A 17,673-nucleotide genomic window follows, 5' to 3' on the forward strand; every position below is an offset into this window, starting at 1 on the left:
GCCAAGTCCAATAATATGCCAGTATGCCACCCACCCGCACTAACAGCCCGATAAAGGTGTTTAATATAAAATGTTTAAGTAATAGTTAATATACTTACTAGATAATTTTACCCATCCACCCACCCCACCCAACCTATAAAAACTTTAACTGCCGACAATTACCCCCTTCGTCACGCAACTGTCCATACCCACTAAACATCACGGCCCTACATCACCGTCCTGTGACAATCGCAGCTGCAGCTGCTGCTGTCGTCGTCGGATTTCGGGGGGTAGTTTTTTATCATAGTGTATTTTATTGTGAGCAGTTATAATTTCACATAATAAATATACCTACCTAAATGTTATAAGACATGCTTGGGCGCTTGGCATTAAATTGTTATTTTAGACCGAGTATAGCCAAGCTTTTATATAAGTAAGTAAATGTGTTACAGTTACTGTGATAGTGTGATATATAGTCAATGCTCAATATTATTTATAATTTATTTAAATGTACCTAGGATGATATAGAAAATGTACATAGATATTAATATATTTAATATTATATATTGTAATAGTAATATACTAATATATCTAAATATCTTTAAGACTTTAACATTGTTCACTTTTCAGTAAAATTAACAAAACAATTACTTATTACTAAAAACTTAAAATATCTTACTATGGTCGTAAAAATAAATCAATCTACAATTAAAAAATAATTCTCAAAGTAAGTCATAATAGGCGGAAAATATTTAAGCTACTGAAGTATTTTATAAGTTTTGATTTTTGAAACTGTTGATTTAGGTTTCATTTGGTTTATCTTATAAAAATTATCTATAAGAATATACGATGATATACTTAGCCTAGAATTATTTTTTAATTGTAGGTTGATTTATTTTTAATTTATCATTGATAGGCACAGTTGGTACATATTATAAATACACAATAAGTACAATCATTATATTATTTGGAATTCAATAAATTAATAAATATAATAGTAAAATTAGGAACATCAAGAGTAAATAAAAATAATGACAATATTAAACAAAATGTAATAAAATGAAAATTAACTTTGAAAAACTCCATAGGGTTTAATTTTAAAATCCAATTCTTGTAAAACCATTTGGTAACGATTTGTTATTAATTGTTTAAATGCTCCATGACACGATTTAGAACAAAAATATTGGGCATTGAAATGAGTGTGTGATCTGAAAAAGAAACTTAAGAAACACAATATTGTTAATTGTTACTTGTTAGGGCTTGGGTTTCAAGGTATATATTATGCTTCTTTTTTATATATGAGATAGAAATCTAATTTTTCTTCATAATTTCATAAATTCGTTTCATGTTATTCTGATTCCAAATAAACCAATTTGTTTTTTTCGACTTTTTTTTTATGTAAATGCTTTTTGGCTTTTATACAATTATTCTAGCTGTGGCATTTTAATATTTTTATTATGCCATAGTAATAAAAAAAATTTTATTTAATTATTACGAATTGTATAAATCCGGAATATGGACTAAATGGTCATTGGGTTATTATTGTTTTCGTTTATCGGCTTGATTATTAAATATATTAAACGCAATGTTATCGTCGATAGCTATATCGACCTACAAACTGTAGCCTGAAAATCTAGCAAAATACGTAGTAGTTAATTCTATTTTTAATTTAAATTAATTTTTTTTATTCAATTTTATGCATAATTTAAGTTAATTTTTGGTCATGCTTTTTTAAAAACTATTTTATGCTTTTTTGTTATTATTCATTAATGGTGTTTTATAATCTGAGCCCTATTAATTATATTATTATTAGGTACCTATATTTACTGTGGCCATAACCATACACTATACTACCTATTATAATATTATACAATACTACAATAGTATAATATAGCCTATAGGTAGAGTTAACTATACTACTAGTACTACTTACTAATATAATATATGAACTTAAAATACTTTATTAGGTAGCATAATTCATAGGTTATTATCTATATTATATAATAATACATATTAATATATTATATACATTGTCTTACTCATATTGTAATAAACATATGTAGCTGAATGTGAACATCGGTCTCAAGCATTGCATACAGGAAGCAGCTGGACCGGATAACAATTGTTCGCACAAATGTTTTGGGACACTATCTTTGGAAAATGGCGTCTTCCAAACGTAGAGTGCCCTGAGTGCAAATTCTTTCAAAGTGGGACAGTATGCATTTCCTTGGACACTGAACACTTCTTTGATTTTAGGTGATATGATCAGATTGCGACCATCGCACGTCAGTATTATATTCGGCAACATGTGTGCTTCCAGAAATTGTTGTGTGCCGCAATGTTCTGCCCTGATATAATGGTAACATAATATATAAATAAAAAATTTTATGAATTTCTAACTCAAAATAATTTGCACATTTTCGTGATTTTTATGTATTTTGTCAACATTTGAACTTTAAATGCTTATAAGAAAAAATTGTGACTTAATTTTTAAAATTTTTCAACTGCCATTGTAAGAATATATAATATATTTTCAAACTTTAAAATGTTATTGACATTCATAGAAAAAAATACTTATAAAATTGGAAACTAAAAATGTTTAAAACAAATCAAAATATTTTTTACTATATTTACTATTCATAGAGTAACCTTCAGCGTATTTATTTCAACGTACCTATATCTACCGCAGTATAACTATTAACTCTTATTCAACTAAAAAATTTGAATCAACTTACTTCTTTATTAAGAGTTTAGATTTTTTTTAATAGTTTACCATCATTATTATTATTAATAATTTTACTCATAGCCTATATTGAATAAGTGGAGGCGCTTAGCACCTAAAAATATTCAAAGCCCTCTCCCTTTATACGGTTTTTATGTTATTAATTGGCTCATTTTTTATAGCATTTATTATAGGAATATTTTTGCATTCTTGCACTAAAATTCAATCGAAACTCAACCTATACATTTTAAATTCTAAGCGGAGGGATGAATGTACCTATTGATTTTACAATAATGTGTTGTTTTTTTTATTTCTTTGTCTGTGTACACGACAAGTTGTTGAAATAATGATTCAATTTCAAACGTCAGTATCTTGTTCGATGGAAAAGTAAATCTATTGTGTGCTTCGGGAGGTCGAAATTTCAAAAGTATAGTTTTCAAAAGCGCCAGTTAAATTAGATATTTAAACGAAGAAGAACGATTTAGTTTTGTGTTGTTTTAAAAATATTATTCATGAGTACTTGAAACTTCTAAAGTATATTAATATATTATTATGTACAAATAGATAGTAGACAAATAATAATAATTCAACTTAATCGGCTATACCGTATTTAATGATAAAACTATAAATATGATATAAAATACATCCTAGGCTGACAAACCGTCTCCGCTCAGAATCGTTTTTCGTATACAAAATATAAAATTATATTATATCATTGAATTCAAATTTAACACCATCCATTACAGTGACCACCTTGTGTTGTGTGCGACACCCACTTACCCGCTTTTTTTATATTATATTAGAATTTAGAATAATAATTATTAGTTTCTAATTCCTAAGGTATTTTATCTTATTATTTTTGATGTATATATACTATCTGTACAGACTGTACTGTAGCCTAATTAATAGTTATGTATTATTTTAAACAAATAAATAAATGCACTACTATTATATATACTTAATAGTGGCCGGCACGTAATTTAAAAAAGGATTATGGTCCATGTTGATATTGGCTTCCGGCCTGAAAGCTACCGCTGGCGCGTATAGGAGCCTGTTGTGGGCCAGCGATAGGTATTCGATGTTCTCCAGACGACTGAGATTGTCCGGCACGGAGATCAGCTTGTTTCCGTTCAACAATATTTCACCGTAATACAATCTGTCTGGGTAGACTTCCGGCAGAGTTTCGATTTCGTTGTGAGACAAGTCCAATAGCCACAGAGACGGCATGTTTAAAACGTCTACATATAAGTTAAAGGTAAGTGTGAAATTTTAACGTTATTAAAATAATTTATATAATAGCTAGTAAAGACATTTTTTCACAAAAAATTTGCATAATATGTTCTAATAAATCGAATAGTTCAAAAAATATGAAATATTTAAAATGTAAAAATACAAGATTAATTAATTAAAATAAATTTAAATTGGATACCATACGTTTTTAAAATGTGATCATCAAACTACGTCTATATGACTAAACCCATGCGATAAAAATTCGATGAACTTTAAATAAATAGGATGTTTATTAATATCACGTAATACTAAGTATTAATGTATCATGTTATTATACATATTTGTATTAACTACAATAAATTAGATACTTATTTAGGATTTAGCATAATTAGGCCTGCAGCGTCACAACATGCAATTTTCAAGTGTCTCTACAGTCTACATATTATGTGTTTAGTTCCCAATTATACAGAATTATACAGTAACGTACTTGACTTGTCTACTCTTGCTGAACGAAGAAGAATATTAAATTTAAAATTTATTCACGGTCTAATAACTAACCAAATTGAATCTCTATTTTTGCTATCCCACATAAATTTTAAAATGGCAAACATTTCTTTTTTAAAAAACTTTCCATATTTTTAGTGCCAACACGAATTATTTACAAAATGAACCCCTATATGTCACTCGCCAATGAAAACCCCAATTTTAATGATGGTTTATTTTAAATGTTATGTTTTGTTGTTTTAATATTAGTAGGTACCTACTTTTTTTATTGTAATACAGTAAAATCTGTTTAAACTTTAAGACGATTTCCCTCCTAATACGCTCATTTTTACGAGTTCCGTGTTTCTGACAACGTTCAACATAATCCGTATATTATGGTATACCTAATACGATTTCACGCTTAATACGCTATTTTTGACTGGTCCCTAGGAGAGCGTCTTAAACGGGTTTCACTGTATATTTATTATTTATACATAATGTACTTAGAATGTATCCTACTATTATATTCATTGTCATTGAGTATACAGCTTTATATATTAGTTTAGTTATTAGGAATTACCTACCTACTAGATTAGTATAATATAATTAGCATATAATATAAAATATAAATATTAAATACCATGATAGATTTTATTTTATAACAAAAAAAAAAATTTCTATAGCCTACGGTAATCTAGATTCTAGTCATATTTCATTATTTCAATATATTATTAAACACTACACGACACGAAAGAGTGGAAAATTGACTTAGGGCCCGTTTTGCAATAATAGTTTAAACCTCGGTTACGCTTGAACCACTGATTTTACCGGCCGAATTCGGTGGTTTAACCGGAGTTTAACTATTGTAATACGGGCCCTTACAGATGCAAAGACGTGAGGTAGTTGAATATTTTCAAATAGGTATCTCTATGTTTGGTTTATTATGGTAAACTGTTAACGTATATTTATGTTAAGCACTACGACGCGCGATGGTTTACACGGAAGTGCACAACAGGGTAACCTATGGCAATTTACAAGTTAGGTAATACTATCAACTATAAGATAGGAAGTTCAAAGTTGAACATTTTTGTATTGCCTGTGCGTTCGAAATTATGAAAATAACATGTGCGTATCCATACCTCATCCGAATAATTTGATGATATTTTGACGGCCAAAGTTTAAATATAAATAGTAATTTTTACTCGTTTATGCGCCAAACTTTTGAAACTATGTAAATTGTATTTAATTTTGAATTCAATTTAAGTTTTTCGTTGTACGTTTTGTGACTTACCGCCAGGGACGTTTCTTATTCGGTTGCGTGACAAGTTCAGCTGCGTCAGTCGCTTGAGCGCCGTCAGTGCGGAAGGTATGTCCGTTATGGAGTTTTGAGGCGCGCACAGCACTTCCAGTCCCTTCAACTCGCATAGTTCCGCAGGGAATGTCGAAAGTTTGTTGTTGTCCATGTATATGTGAGTCAATTTAGCCAAGCTGTTAATCCATCCCGGCTGTACATATATTACGTGAAATTAAAACCGTATATATACATCAATCAGCTCGTCGGTTTCGACAATTTTAAGTAAATTATTGTCCTAATAGTTGATGCTTAAAAAGCGACAAAGTTTTGCAAGTTGACATTTTTAACGTTATAATAATATTTATTATAATGATGGCCAATAGGTAGTACAAAATCAAAATGTATACTAAGTATTATATTTGTATTTGTTGTTTAAGTAAGGTATAGTTTAAACAGTTGTGAGCAAATAAATTGTGTTGTTTATTTATTACGATACGTATACAAATATGAGGTTAAGTGGCGGCGATTTATTCATCGCGACGGGAGCGATTCGAATATTATATAATATAGGTATTATGTGCATATAAGTTGTCGACTTACTAGTACTTCGATGAAGTTGTTTTTTATGTATAGCTGATACACCACGTCCCTGTTCCGTTTCAAGTCTTCAGGAAACTCTAAGAGATTTCTGTCGTTCCAGTGCAGAATATGACCGATGCCGAGCGTCATTGTCGTGATTTTGCGGAGCATATCAAAAACAAATTTTTCGCAAGTATTTTTTGTTAAAGGTTTAGAATAGACACTATAAAGTAAAAATAATCATTGGCAGTAGCTCAAAAATCGCGTTTATAAGGTTAGTAGATCATATCATAATATTCGTTTGGTCGGACGGTTCTTTAACAACGGAGTAATAATAACTACCATAGAACACGATTTTCGTGTCGTTAGAAAATTACTACCCCAGATATACAGGTTGTTGCGGACAATTATAAGCTATAATGTTAAGTACTCACGCGTTACTGAAATTGGTGTTGGACCAAATATTGATTTTAAAATCACGGTTTTGTGTTTTCAGCGAGTACATGTTCATAATGTTTAGGGGTGACGTTTGAAATTAGGTACAACACAGTAAGTAGTTTATTGGAATACTCTTCGGGTTAGGAACAATAACATAAATAGTAGGTATTATTTTATTTTCTGACAAAGTCTACGGCAAACAATCTGCATGCATATTAACAAGAATTTTTGATAAGGCCTTGTGTCAACGAACAAAGTGTTCGGAAATTCCATAATTGTGTTTTGATTTTTGAGTGGGAGATTAATGATTGGATTAATGTATTTTTATATAGAATATTAATTATGATAAAATAATAATCATAATCCAAAACTAAATGTGTGTACTGCTAAACAATAATAACTTATCATAACTTCCTATGTTACATAATGTTCAACTTACATATTTTAATTACAATAATAAACAACAATTTATTACTTTCTAAAAATTGCATGTTGATATGTGACCTAATTAGAGCAAAGGTTAGCCATTTAAATAAAAACACATAATTATTTATTCTTTAAAGATTTATTTAAAGAAAAAGATTTCAATCCAAAAATAATAATAGAAGTACATGCTACTTTATACACTTCGAATTAATACTATAAATTGATATAGTTAACTTAACTAAACAATATTTATTTAGATGCCTGTAACTACTGATATTTTAATTAATTATTTTTCACAGTAACACTGTGTTTTGATATCTATTGCAATTGATAACTGGAAATTAAAATAAGTCTTGTAAAAAATGAAAAAAAAATCATTCTTGGCGCAGATGACATTTTTTTTCTGATACAATTACTTATACATTTGTCAGTCTCAATATAACATAATGGCAGTAATAAGTTACAAATTATATTTAGTAGTACAACAGGCACCGCGTTTGTTATTAAAACAGCATGATTTGATAAAAAGAGATAAGTTGGCAACTTAAATATATTAAAATGAATTAGTAAACTCGAAAGTCCTGCTAAGTTATTTGATATAATATTCTAAATATTTGGTAGTTAATTAAGACAAAAAAAAAAAAAAACCCCAATTGTTTTTAAAAACATATATCTGACAATACACATAGAAAAACTGAAATGATTAACAAAAAACAGAATATTAACAACAGTATTTATCACATGCTCAAGTGGTTTTGCATTATAATATAGTAGGTATAATAATTTACTAAAATTTTATATGATTCTTTAATCAATAAAAGCTATTCTTTTGTCTCGTACTTTTCCTCTAGTTTTTGTGCGCACCTTGAAGTTGGCAGCATTAATTTGTTGCTGTAAAAATAAGAAACAATATAATAAATATTATAAAATATATATTTTTTTGTTGGTTTGAGATTTTTCAACTCACCCTTTCGAGTTTTGATTGTTTGTTACTCAAAAGTGTCGTCTGACATAATTTAGGGCCAAGGCTCAATATGTCACGAATTAGATCATTCTCTGTCATATGCATGTTCATTCCAGATCCTAATGCTTGACACAACACATCATATTGCTTTTTTATGATCCATGAGTTCATTGTTAATATTTCTTGACCAAAACGTATTTGAATATTTGGAGGTTCATCCAACTGTAAACAACAAAAAATGTTAAATTCAAATTTTAAAATATATCATGTTATTTCTATTGTCTAACTCACTTCTACATAATGAAGAATTTGTCTGAAGTTTGATCTTTGTGTTTTCCTATCTTTTTTAGCTCTATACTTTTGTGAATCTGTTGCTAGTTCGCGTAATTTATTAATAAATTCTTCATCTGGCTCATATTCATCCATGTCTTCACAATCACGTGCCATTTCTAGCAAAACTGTTATTAATTCACCAGTAGCCATTCTCACTTCTAGATGTGTTGAGTCTAAGAGAGTACTCAATTCCGCTAAAGTACTACAATTGAAGGAAATATATAAATTAGTGTCAGTTTTAATTATTTTTAATTAACAGCGGTTAAGTACCAAATAACTTACGGAATAATAGCAGAAGAATTTCTAATTGATACAGTGGACAGCAGGAGAGACCATGAAGATAATGCTGCCGAATATAGAGCTGCTATCGACGGAGAAATAGTTGTTGAATGTAATAAACGTCTCCATAAGTTGCGCATTAATTGCATAGCTGCATCAATTTCTTCATTGCAACTAATAAAAGTTAGTAATGTTATGGCCAAACAGCACTAAAACATTAAATATTTCAAATTAAAATCAACTTAATAACAGATAAAATTAAGACATGGGAAAATATAAACAATTACTTTTTCTCGGGCTAATAAAGGAACAGATTCATCATTAACAACAAACATTAGTATAGGTAATAGTTCTTGACAAGAATGTTCTGCCATGTCCAGTGCACCTAATTGTATACACAATAAACTAGCTAAATTAGCTGCTGCAGCTTTCTCATTATCGCCCCCTTTTTTAAGAGCGCGCTCAATGGAATCAGTTATTGTCATACGCCTGTAGAAATAAGTATATTTTAAAATGTATTTATTTTTTTTTTCAACAATTTAATTTTTAACATATGACATACCTATTTAAAATATAATCGGGTATATATTTTTTGCAAAATATGTTACAAACAGCTTCAAAACTTAATGTACGTCCTTGCGCAGACTTCTGTGATAAACCATCAATTGCGTCACTTAGTTTCTCTTCAAATGCATCAATCTGAGATTCATCAGTTTCATCAATAGCAACACCTATACATTATTGAAATGAAAAAATAAGTAAGGACATTAGTCATTAAATAATTAATAGAATACTTACAGGAACGTTCTTCATTCGATGTGCTACAAGATAAATTACTGATTACACTCGCATTATCATTATATGACTCATCGTCCGACATGTCTAAATCACGTCCTTTTCCAGCTAGTGTATCTAAAAAATATAATTAATTTAAATTAATTAAGGTTTATATTAAAAATGTAGGTATTGTTTGTTTAATTACTTTAAGTGGTCAAGTAAGTGAATAGGTTTTTAATTTAATAATTTAATATATTTTCTTATAGGTAGAATTATGCTAGTTCAATCAAGCGACATTTAACTAATTAGATATAGTTGAGGATAAAGTTTATAATTTATTTGTTCCTAACAGTAAAAAGGTTAAAAAAAAATATGAATTATTATAAATAGGTATGGAAATACAAAATATTATTAGCAATTATAAAAATGAACAAGTATATTAAATTGATTTTGATGTATTTGTGATTTAATATTAGTAGCTATATCTAGATATCTGACAAAAAATAAATTTTTTAATTTAATGCATGAAAATACGTAATTAGATACATTTTAAACATAATTATAAGTACTTATATACGTAAATATTTACTAAAAAATATCTGTGTACTAGAATTGCTTTACATATTATTATATAATTGTAATTACATCATTGATCTATTTTTTAGACTCAATGTGACTTTCACTAGTGAAAAATATCCAACCATACATAATCTTGAACAACTTTAGTTCCTAGATACCTAATGTATAGTACCTTATAATGTTTTTATAATTTAATTACAACTTCTTTCAATACCTACATATTTAAATTATGTTTTCTGGACAGAATCAGAATATTTTCTATATTTTTAATATTATATACCTAGTTTTAAAAATAATGGAACATTAAATACCTAAGTACATAATTAATTTTGAATGATTTAGATCTTTTAAAATAATTTTAACTATTAATAATTTAAAATACAATTTTAAATTAGTATCTGACAGCATTGAATATACTAAATTATAGGCTGTTATAATAAAAATATTATGTATAGTAAATTAGTACCAAAATAAAAATTACCTAATAGTTTAGTTTAAACAAGAACAGAAAAAAAGGAAATAGTTATTAACTACACATAACTAAAATTGTCAATATCCACATTATAATTAAATAGGTTCTAATTAATGTATTATTAGGTAGGTACCCAAGTAGAACACATTCAAAATCTATATATATATAATATATATATAATTCAATCAAAGGCTAATAAAAAATGTATCTGTAGATAGGTAGCAACTATAAAAATAATAGCCAGTAAATAAATAATAATATGACCTTAGGTACGTATTATTACATAAAATCTAAACAGATTAATTAGGTTGTTATTTTGCTTAATGCTTTAAAAATATAATATTTAGGTACCTATTACAGTTATGTATCTATCTAATTGTTAGGTATTAAATAGCTGAATAGTGCTGCAAAACTACCAACCAATTAAAATTATTTTACTATCGAAATTGAAAAATGAGTGGTATTATAATTTTTAATAACTATAATGGGGTAGATATATAAATTTAGTGGCCAAATCACAAGAACTCTTCAAATAACCAAATCAGAATCAATAAAATATATAATTCCCATTAAAGTATGGAAAAAAAACTGTTTAATATTATAGTTAATCACATTTAATGATGAATAGTGGTTCTGATAATCAACTTAACAAACATTTGTACCTTGTTCTGAGGTTATACAAAGCACTAGTTTAAAACGTGCGTTAAGTTTCTAATAAATTGGATAATATGCATTATCGTTTGTTTTCCAGATGTGCGATCAAGAAAATTGACCGTATTAACCTTAAGCTCAGTGGCGGGTGTTTTCCCGAGTTTCCAGCTACAGTGTACGAGTAATAAATAAACACTATTCACTATGAGCTTTTCAAAAGGACAATAATTTATAGTCCGGCGACACGAGTGTATTTAGTGCACACGAGGAAGGAAAGCGTAAGAAAAAAAATCGCCGATCCGACACTGGAACGGACGGAACAGACGGTCATTAAAATATTCGAACGGCGGTCCTTGATTTTCGTCCACGTTCAGGGTCGTCCGAGTAAATGCAGAAAAAATTTCATATAAATATCCATAGAAATCGCGATGATCGACGACTAGGCGGGGGGGCTCGACGGCGCACGGGAAGACGAAAATATCGGCGGCGTCGTCGTATTTTCCGAGGCCATGCGGGAAAAACGCGGCGTGGCGCCACAACAACGGCGCGCGGTGGGCACATGGCGACCTACCCCTCCACTGCCGCCACTGCACAATAACGCAAAAATACGCAATAAGCGTGTCGTTGCCACACCGCGCGCAATCGGTGACGTCGACGCGAAAGCACGAAGACTGCGGTAAGCAACGACGAAAACGTTCGATCTCTGCGGGGAAAAACCTCGATCATATTTTTCTCGACGTTTCTTACCCGTAGTTGACTTGTGGTGTTGATTGGGCCTGCGCTTTCCACGGGGCATGGTGGTCGTATCCGCGTGTACACGGCCGCAGTTGAACAACGAAACCTTTTAAGCGAAAGTCGGCGGCGACGGCGTAATCGTCCTGCGGTGGAGCGATCTTCGTCGTGCGGCGGTTGACGTTTTGCTTTGGCGGCGATGCGTTCGGCGGAATTCGCGTTCGTGAATAGTCGTTGGCGGCTGTGAGAAACCATGCACATCATGCCAGCTGTCGGGTCGGGCAGCGAACGCTATACTGGATCGCGCGAGCGGTGCGCTTGGCTTTATAATAATAAACGTCGGGAGTCGCACGCGTCACCGACGATGGATCGGGTCGGGTCGGGTGTCGCGTACGGAAAAAACCGTGGCGGCGGACCGTGGTCACGCAGATCGCCGACAGGTAGCGGTAGTGTCAAGGCGGTGAAGGACTCAAGGACAATATGTCTGGCCACTGAGTGAACTTAAGCCGTGGTAATTCTTGGGGGGCCACGGCCCGTGACGGCCCCGTTGCTACTTGCTGTTTTGATTTTTGAATTATAAAGTTTATTGGGCTATGAAATAATTTTCACCATACGCGTTACCAACCCGACGGCGCGTCGTAGTCGGTGAGCCCGCACTGTATCCGTGCGCCACCCGAATATGACGACCTTCTGGTTCTGGGTGATACTGTGACGAGTGATAACGGGTAATCATATGTCCGCTGATACGATTATACTAATTACGAAAGTTGTCGGTCAGTGGAGACGAATCCAATAATCATATACGTTTTACATATTATTTCGTTGTCCGCCGCAGAGTTTTGTTTTTCGGCACAAACCGACACAGTGGATTAAGATTAGTTTAGCCCACGGGGCAATCAGGAAAAATGGCTTTGACCAACGTCCAGAAGATTCTGTTCCGCGTGCCGCAGTCCGCTCGGCACATCACAGGAAAGGCTCTGCAAGCGTCCCTGGGACCGAAACCTCAGAAACCCGCACCGTTCCCGTACAAAGAGAAGGACTACACGTTGCTAAGGAGTATGTTTGACAAGACGACGTCGCGTTTCGACGAGAACAGCAAGCTGATCGTTCTCGAGGGACCTGTCGGAATCGGTGAGTGATCGCATACTTGCTTCATCTCGTTTGCTTTTATGATACACCACAACACTAGACTGTTACGCTGATAATTATTCTATTGGTTTGATTGATGTATATTAATATCTATATTTTGTATGTCACGTAGTCACTAATCACTTTTCTTCTTAAATTTGTTTTTAGGTAAAACAGCTGTTGGACATCAGCTTGCTGATTTATTAGGTATGCATTTTATGCCGGACATCACAATGGACGCTTACTACATAAACGACTATGGTTATGATATGCGAAAACTAGACCCTCAACTGCCGGTCAATTGTCGTAGTTTCGACGAGCGTAATTTTCTCGAAAACCCGGAACACTTTAATGCCGCTTCGTTTCAAATAATCAAATACAAGTTACGGTATGCTCATTACATTGATGCCATTGCACACTTGTTAAACACTGGAGAAGGTGTAATTATTGAACGCAGTCCGTACAGTGACTTTGCGTTTGTAGAAGCAATGTATAAATGTAAGTATATGAGTAAAGCAGCACGTGAAATGTACTATATACTGTACAAGCACGCTATGCCTGATTTGCTGCATCCTCATTTGGTTGTCTACTTGGATGCACCAGTACCAAGATTGTTAGAACTTGTAAAAGAAAGAAAACTACCTCATGAAGTAAATTCTAAGGCAATGAATACTAAGTATTTAGAAACTATGGACAGTGAATTGAAATATAAATTTTTAAGGGAAATCAGGTATATTATTAACTACTGATAATAATAATAATAATAATATGTAATAAACTAAATACATTTTTAACTAAATCAATAAAATATAAAATTTTTGTTTTTAGTAACCGATCTGATGTATTAGTTTATGATTGGTCAGAAGGCGGTGATGCAGAATTAATCGTGGAAGATTTAGAACGTTTAGATATTGACAATTATGATGAAAATGATCCTAAGATACAAGATTGGAGTTATTCAAGAGAACAATACTGGGCTGATGTACGAATGAAGTACGTTGTTATATTTATCTAATATATATTAATTTAAAGATTATATAAGTATCCATAAGACAATAAATCATAAATTGTAAACAATATACCAAGGAAAAAGGAAACTTAAATAACTTTCAGAGATCCTTGAAACTAGGTAATTTATAAAGAAAATTCTATAAGTACTCAAATCAATTTTTTTCTGACGAACAGTGAAAATCTATTATAATGAAGTGGAAAAAGAAATTGGTTGTAATCAATCATTTGTTACAAACAAGTTTCTATATTGCTTGCATAAATATTAAAAATATAATTTGTGAAAGTTAAATAAAAAATACAATTTATGAATCATAATATTGATAGTTGTAGTAATCAAAATGTTATTAAAATTTACTTATTATTGTTTTTCATTATAGTTGACAGAAATAAAACAGTGGTGTTAAAAGGGATAGGGAAAATAGGGCCTTATAAAATGTTCATAATTAAGGCTTAAAAGGTTGAATTTTATAAAGAAAAACATCTAGTCATATAAAAGCTGTAAAAGAGCTAGTTTGCCTTAAGTGTTTAAAGCAATTTAGTGATCAAAAGATTAATATAGTAATCCCTTGTTATTCGCGAAAATTGTGTTCCAGCAAAGTCAAAGTTGCGAGAATAACGGCACCACTATAACTGTTATACTGCAATTGTATAATAGCGATAAAATATATGAATTATTAAAAAAAAAGGGTATTTCTGACTCAATACCGCGGATAACGAGGGATTATTGTTTATTTTAAAATTAGTAGTTTAGGTGGTAAGGAATATTAACTTATTTCTATCCAGCTTTGTTTTGTGTGATTGTACTAAAGTTAATTATTTATTTATATTTATAGATATACCAATGATAAAGAAGAATTAATTTCTAATTTTAACGTCCCTCTGGTTGATGCTCCAGAACTTCTTATACCTGGCGAAGAAAGTGAAATTCTTACCCATGCTTGGTTCAAAGTAAGAATAATATAATGAATTTTAATTTAACTTAATATTTGAAACTTGTGCTGTAGAAATATTTAGTATGTTATTAACAACAAGTCATATTGGTTAATAAGCACTATTAACTTTTAACTTTTTGTTATTTGTGCATACTAAGAGAACACTATACAGATATTTGTTGTCTTTGTCTTACAAGTGCGTAATATAGCAAATTTATGCTCAGATCACATTTAGCTCTTTTATTTAAAAAATTAGAGTGAATCGACCTATTATTAAACTTGATGGTAAGAACATAATCTGTGTTTGTATGTGGTTTTTTTTAGAATAGTTAAACTGAATTATCGTATAAAAACCTACATTCAAAGTACAAACACAGATAATGTTCTTATCATCAAGTTTTAAAATTAGTCGATTCACTCTAATTTTTAAACTAACGGAGCTAAACATGATCTGCTGAGCGTTAATTTGCTATGTTACGCACTTGTAAGACGGTGACAACGAATGGCCGTGTAGTGTCCTTAAAGGTCCCAACTAAATTTCCTATCCTTTTTTTTTATTGTTTTGTACAACCTGTTGGTTAATGTGAACACATTAGGCCGTACCTCTGATGTCACATTAACTAATTTCTACTGTATATACAGAATATATATTATACCTAGGTCCCAAGGATGGATCAGCAGAGTTTTCTAGCCCGGTAGAATCGATTAGACCACAACCCTCTAGTCCTTTAATATAATATTTTAATACATTAAACAAATATAGTACAAGATTTTTAAATTTAAATTATTTAAATTATTTAATTTGTGTATAAATATTAAATGTTGAAATATTCTTTGGTGTATTATAATATTTTAAATTAAACAGAATATCAAATTAATGAAGTCTTAACTTTTAAATAATTTACTTACGTTTTTTATTTCTGGACATTGCTTTTATTGTAGAAAAGTTTTTGATAAATATGAGTTTAGAAAAGTATAAGTAACTGTAAAAAATTTATAAATTAGGTTTTTATCAATAAAATATCACCATGTGTACAAATACTAAACAACTGTTATATTATGACACATTTTTTAATACAAAACAGGAAACCTTTATTTTCAAAAAACTAATTTTGCATTACTATCTTAAAATTAAAAACAATTTTTTTGTTAGGTCTTAGTTGTATTTTTTTATAAATATTTATAATTATAATTTCAATAATAGTACCTATAGCATTAATTACCACTGATCATTGTTTTGATTAAAAATTAATTATTAGCAATTGGGTCTCTTATTAAATATACTTTAACCTATTGATACCATTTTAATTAATAACATTTTTTAGGTTGCATACATTTATAATTTGTATAACTGACTTAATATATTATTTACAGGCCGAAGGAAATACACATGCACATGGTTATGATCCAAAATACCACAGCTTTACAGAAATATTATTCAAAAACAAGTCTATTAAAGGATGGAGTCCGGTATCATAATGGACAATACATTTATGATATTGTATAATTTAATTCGTAAATATTAGGTTAGCCAAGACAAAAATACTCGTTCTTCTGTTTTCAATTATATTTTGCGTTATCTCGATGAACATTTCAGTACATTATACAATATTAATAGTGTGAATGTGTGATTATTAATTATTATTATATATCTATTACATATAAGGATAATATTGAACTGAGTCCATGCTAGTTTTATGTGTTTGAATCGAGTCCAATTTATTATCTTAATATCTTTGAACTGATTCCGTTTAGATAAGATATCATAACTATTTATAAGTTTTAAAAAATAATTTATTACATTGACTATGATGTTGCACAGTTTTCCTTCAACATTTTGAGTGATCTTTCAGCACTCACTTATCGGACCACTAACAGTTGTGAAAGTTTTCACACAAATTTTAATACAATTTTTCACTCATGACATACAAATATTTTTATTCTTGTTGACACTCTTTTGGAATACAGTCAAGTTAAGTACCTTAAACTATGAAGCAAAACATTGAAAATAGAACAATTTTACGGAGCAGATAAACAAATAAACAAATTTGCAATTTGATTTTTTTAAATGAGTCCCTATCGTTTAAATTATTACCAGCAACTATTTATATGTTAACAATTTAACATTATCATATTACATATAATTATTATTTCCTAATGATTATTTCTATTATTTTTTAAATTAATTAAATTTTTTGTTCTTATTATTATTACAATTAAAAAAAAAAAAAGCAAACAATCATACACATTTTTTAGGAGACTACCTCCTCAGCCAACCTCCAAATGGTGTCTCCTGAATAATGCTATTGGCTGAAGGGACTAGGGAGTTAACTCGAACAAAATATTGGTCGGACTGAACTCTGATAAGCCAAAAATATTGGTGGGACTCAATTCGTTATCACCGCTCTATACAATGTATAAATCTGAAACAATGACAATATTTTTATACGTTTGAACTCGTATTTAACTCGATATGTGATTCTAATAGGAAATTTGTATTATAATATTATGGCCATAGATATTAGATATATACAACGGTCAACAAGTTTAAAGTCAGGTTGTATACAAGGTGGATTTATAAATCCACCTTGGTTCTATAATATATCTTATTGGGTACGGTATGGGCATAGAACAATAGTATGGGCGTATGGCTATGAAAACATC

At 30.4% G+C, this 17,673-nt stretch overlaps 3 protein-coding genes across 4 annotated transcripts; 1 reads left to right on the forward strand and 2 right to left on the reverse strand.

Annotated features, from left to right (window-relative positions):
- Positions 1–1,006: 1,006 nt before the first annotated feature.
- LOC100160280 (leucine-rich repeat and death domain-containing protein 1) lies at positions 1,007–7,098 on the reverse strand. 2 transcript variants are annotated; one of them, XM_016803634.2, is made up of 6 exons: positions 6,722–7,098; positions 6,309–6,396; positions 5,706–5,919; positions 3,660–3,939; positions 2,019–2,327; positions 1,007–1,199 (listed from the first exon to the last, which is right to left on the reverse strand). In XM_016803634.2, the coding sequence occupies exons 1-6, from the start codon at positions 6,796–6,798 to the stop codon at positions 1,046–1,048; spliced, it is 1,122 nt and encodes a 373-aa protein (XP_016659123.1). In that variant the 5' UTR covers positions 6,799–7,098; the 3' UTR covers positions 1,007–1,045. The 2 variants fall into 2 exon arrangements, with proteins under 2 accessions (XP_016659123.1, XP_001950915.3); XM_001950880.4 differs by having other exon boundaries at positions 6,309–6,510.
- A 173-nt stretch (positions 7,099–7,271) lies between these two features.
- LOC100162316 (interferon-related developmental regulator 2) lies at positions 7,272–12,233 on the reverse strand. The gene is made up of 8 exons (XM_001950857.5): positions 11,954–12,233; positions 9,526–9,639; positions 9,290–9,458; positions 9,015–9,216; positions 8,731–8,936; positions 8,407–8,650; positions 8,119–8,337; positions 7,272–8,042 (listed from the first exon to the last, which is right to left on the reverse strand). Exons 1-8 carry the CDS (start codon positions 12,000–12,002, stop codon positions 7,959–7,961), a joined length of 1,287 nt encoding a protein of 428 aa, XP_001950892.1. The 5' UTR covers positions 12,003–12,233; the 3' UTR covers positions 7,272–7,958.
- A 432-nt stretch (positions 12,234–12,665) lies between these two features.
- On the forward strand, positions 12,666–16,692 carry LOC100166408 (NADH dehydrogenase [ubiquinone] 1 alpha subcomplex subunit 10, mitochondrial). The gene is made up of 5 exons (XM_001951438.5): positions 12,666–13,069; positions 13,235–13,796; positions 13,895–14,059; positions 14,911–15,025; positions 16,384–16,692. Exons 1-5 carry the CDS (start codon positions 12,844–12,846, stop codon positions 16,486–16,488), a joined length of 1,173 nt encoding a protein of 390 aa, XP_001951473.1. The 5' UTR covers positions 12,666–12,843; the 3' UTR covers positions 16,489–16,692.
- Positions 16,693–17,673: the final 981 nt, after the last annotated feature.

The sequence above is a fragment of the Acyrthosiphon pisum genome, chromosome A2 (assembly GCF_005508785.2).
Source record: "Acyrthosiphon pisum isolate AL4f chromosome A2, pea_aphid_22Mar2018_4r6ur, whole genome shotgun sequence".
NCBI lineage: Eukaryota > Metazoa > Arthropoda > Insecta > Hemiptera > Aphididae > Acyrthosiphon > Acyrthosiphon pisum.

Excerpts from the sequence above, each read along its gene's own strand:
- LOC100160280 (XM_001950880.4), bottom strand. The coding sequence starts at position 6,798 with ATGAACATGTACTCGCTGAAAACACAAAACCGTGATTTTAAAATCAAT. Across the intron at positions 2,328-3,659 it reads TACGTGCCGGCCACTATTAA|GGCAGAACATTGCGGCACAC; the intron begins GTATATATAATA and ends CCATTATATCAG. Across the intron at positions 1,200-2,018 it reads ATATGTTTATTACAATATGA|TTTCTTTTTCAGATCACACA; the intron begins GTAAGACAATGT and ends GTGTTTCTTAAG.
- LOC100166408 (XM_001951438.5), top strand. The coding sequence starts at position 12,844 with ATGGCTTTGACCAACGTCCAGAAGATTCTGTTCCGCGTGCCGCAGTCC. Across the intron at positions 13,070-13,234 it reads CGAGGGACCTGTCGGAATCG|GTAAAACAGCTGTTGGACAT; the intron begins GTGAGTGATCGC and ends ATTTGTTTTTAG. Across the intron at positions 15,026-16,383 it reads TTACCCATGCTTGGTTCAAA|GCCGAAGGAAATACACATGC; the intron begins GTAAGAATAATA and ends TATTATTTACAG.
- LOC100162316 (XM_001950857.5), bottom strand. The coding sequence starts at position 12,002 with ATGCCCCGTGGAAAGCGCAGGCCCAATCAACACCACAAGTCAACTACG. Across the intron at positions 8,937-9,014 it reads CTTTATTAGCCCGAGAAAAA|TGCTGTTTGGCCATAACATT; the intron begins GTAATTGTTTAT and ends TTAATGTTTTAG. Across the intron at positions 8,043-8,118 it reads AACAATCAAAACTCGAAAGG|CAACAAATTAATGCTGCCAA; the intron begins GTGAGTTGAAAA and ends TTATTTTTACAG.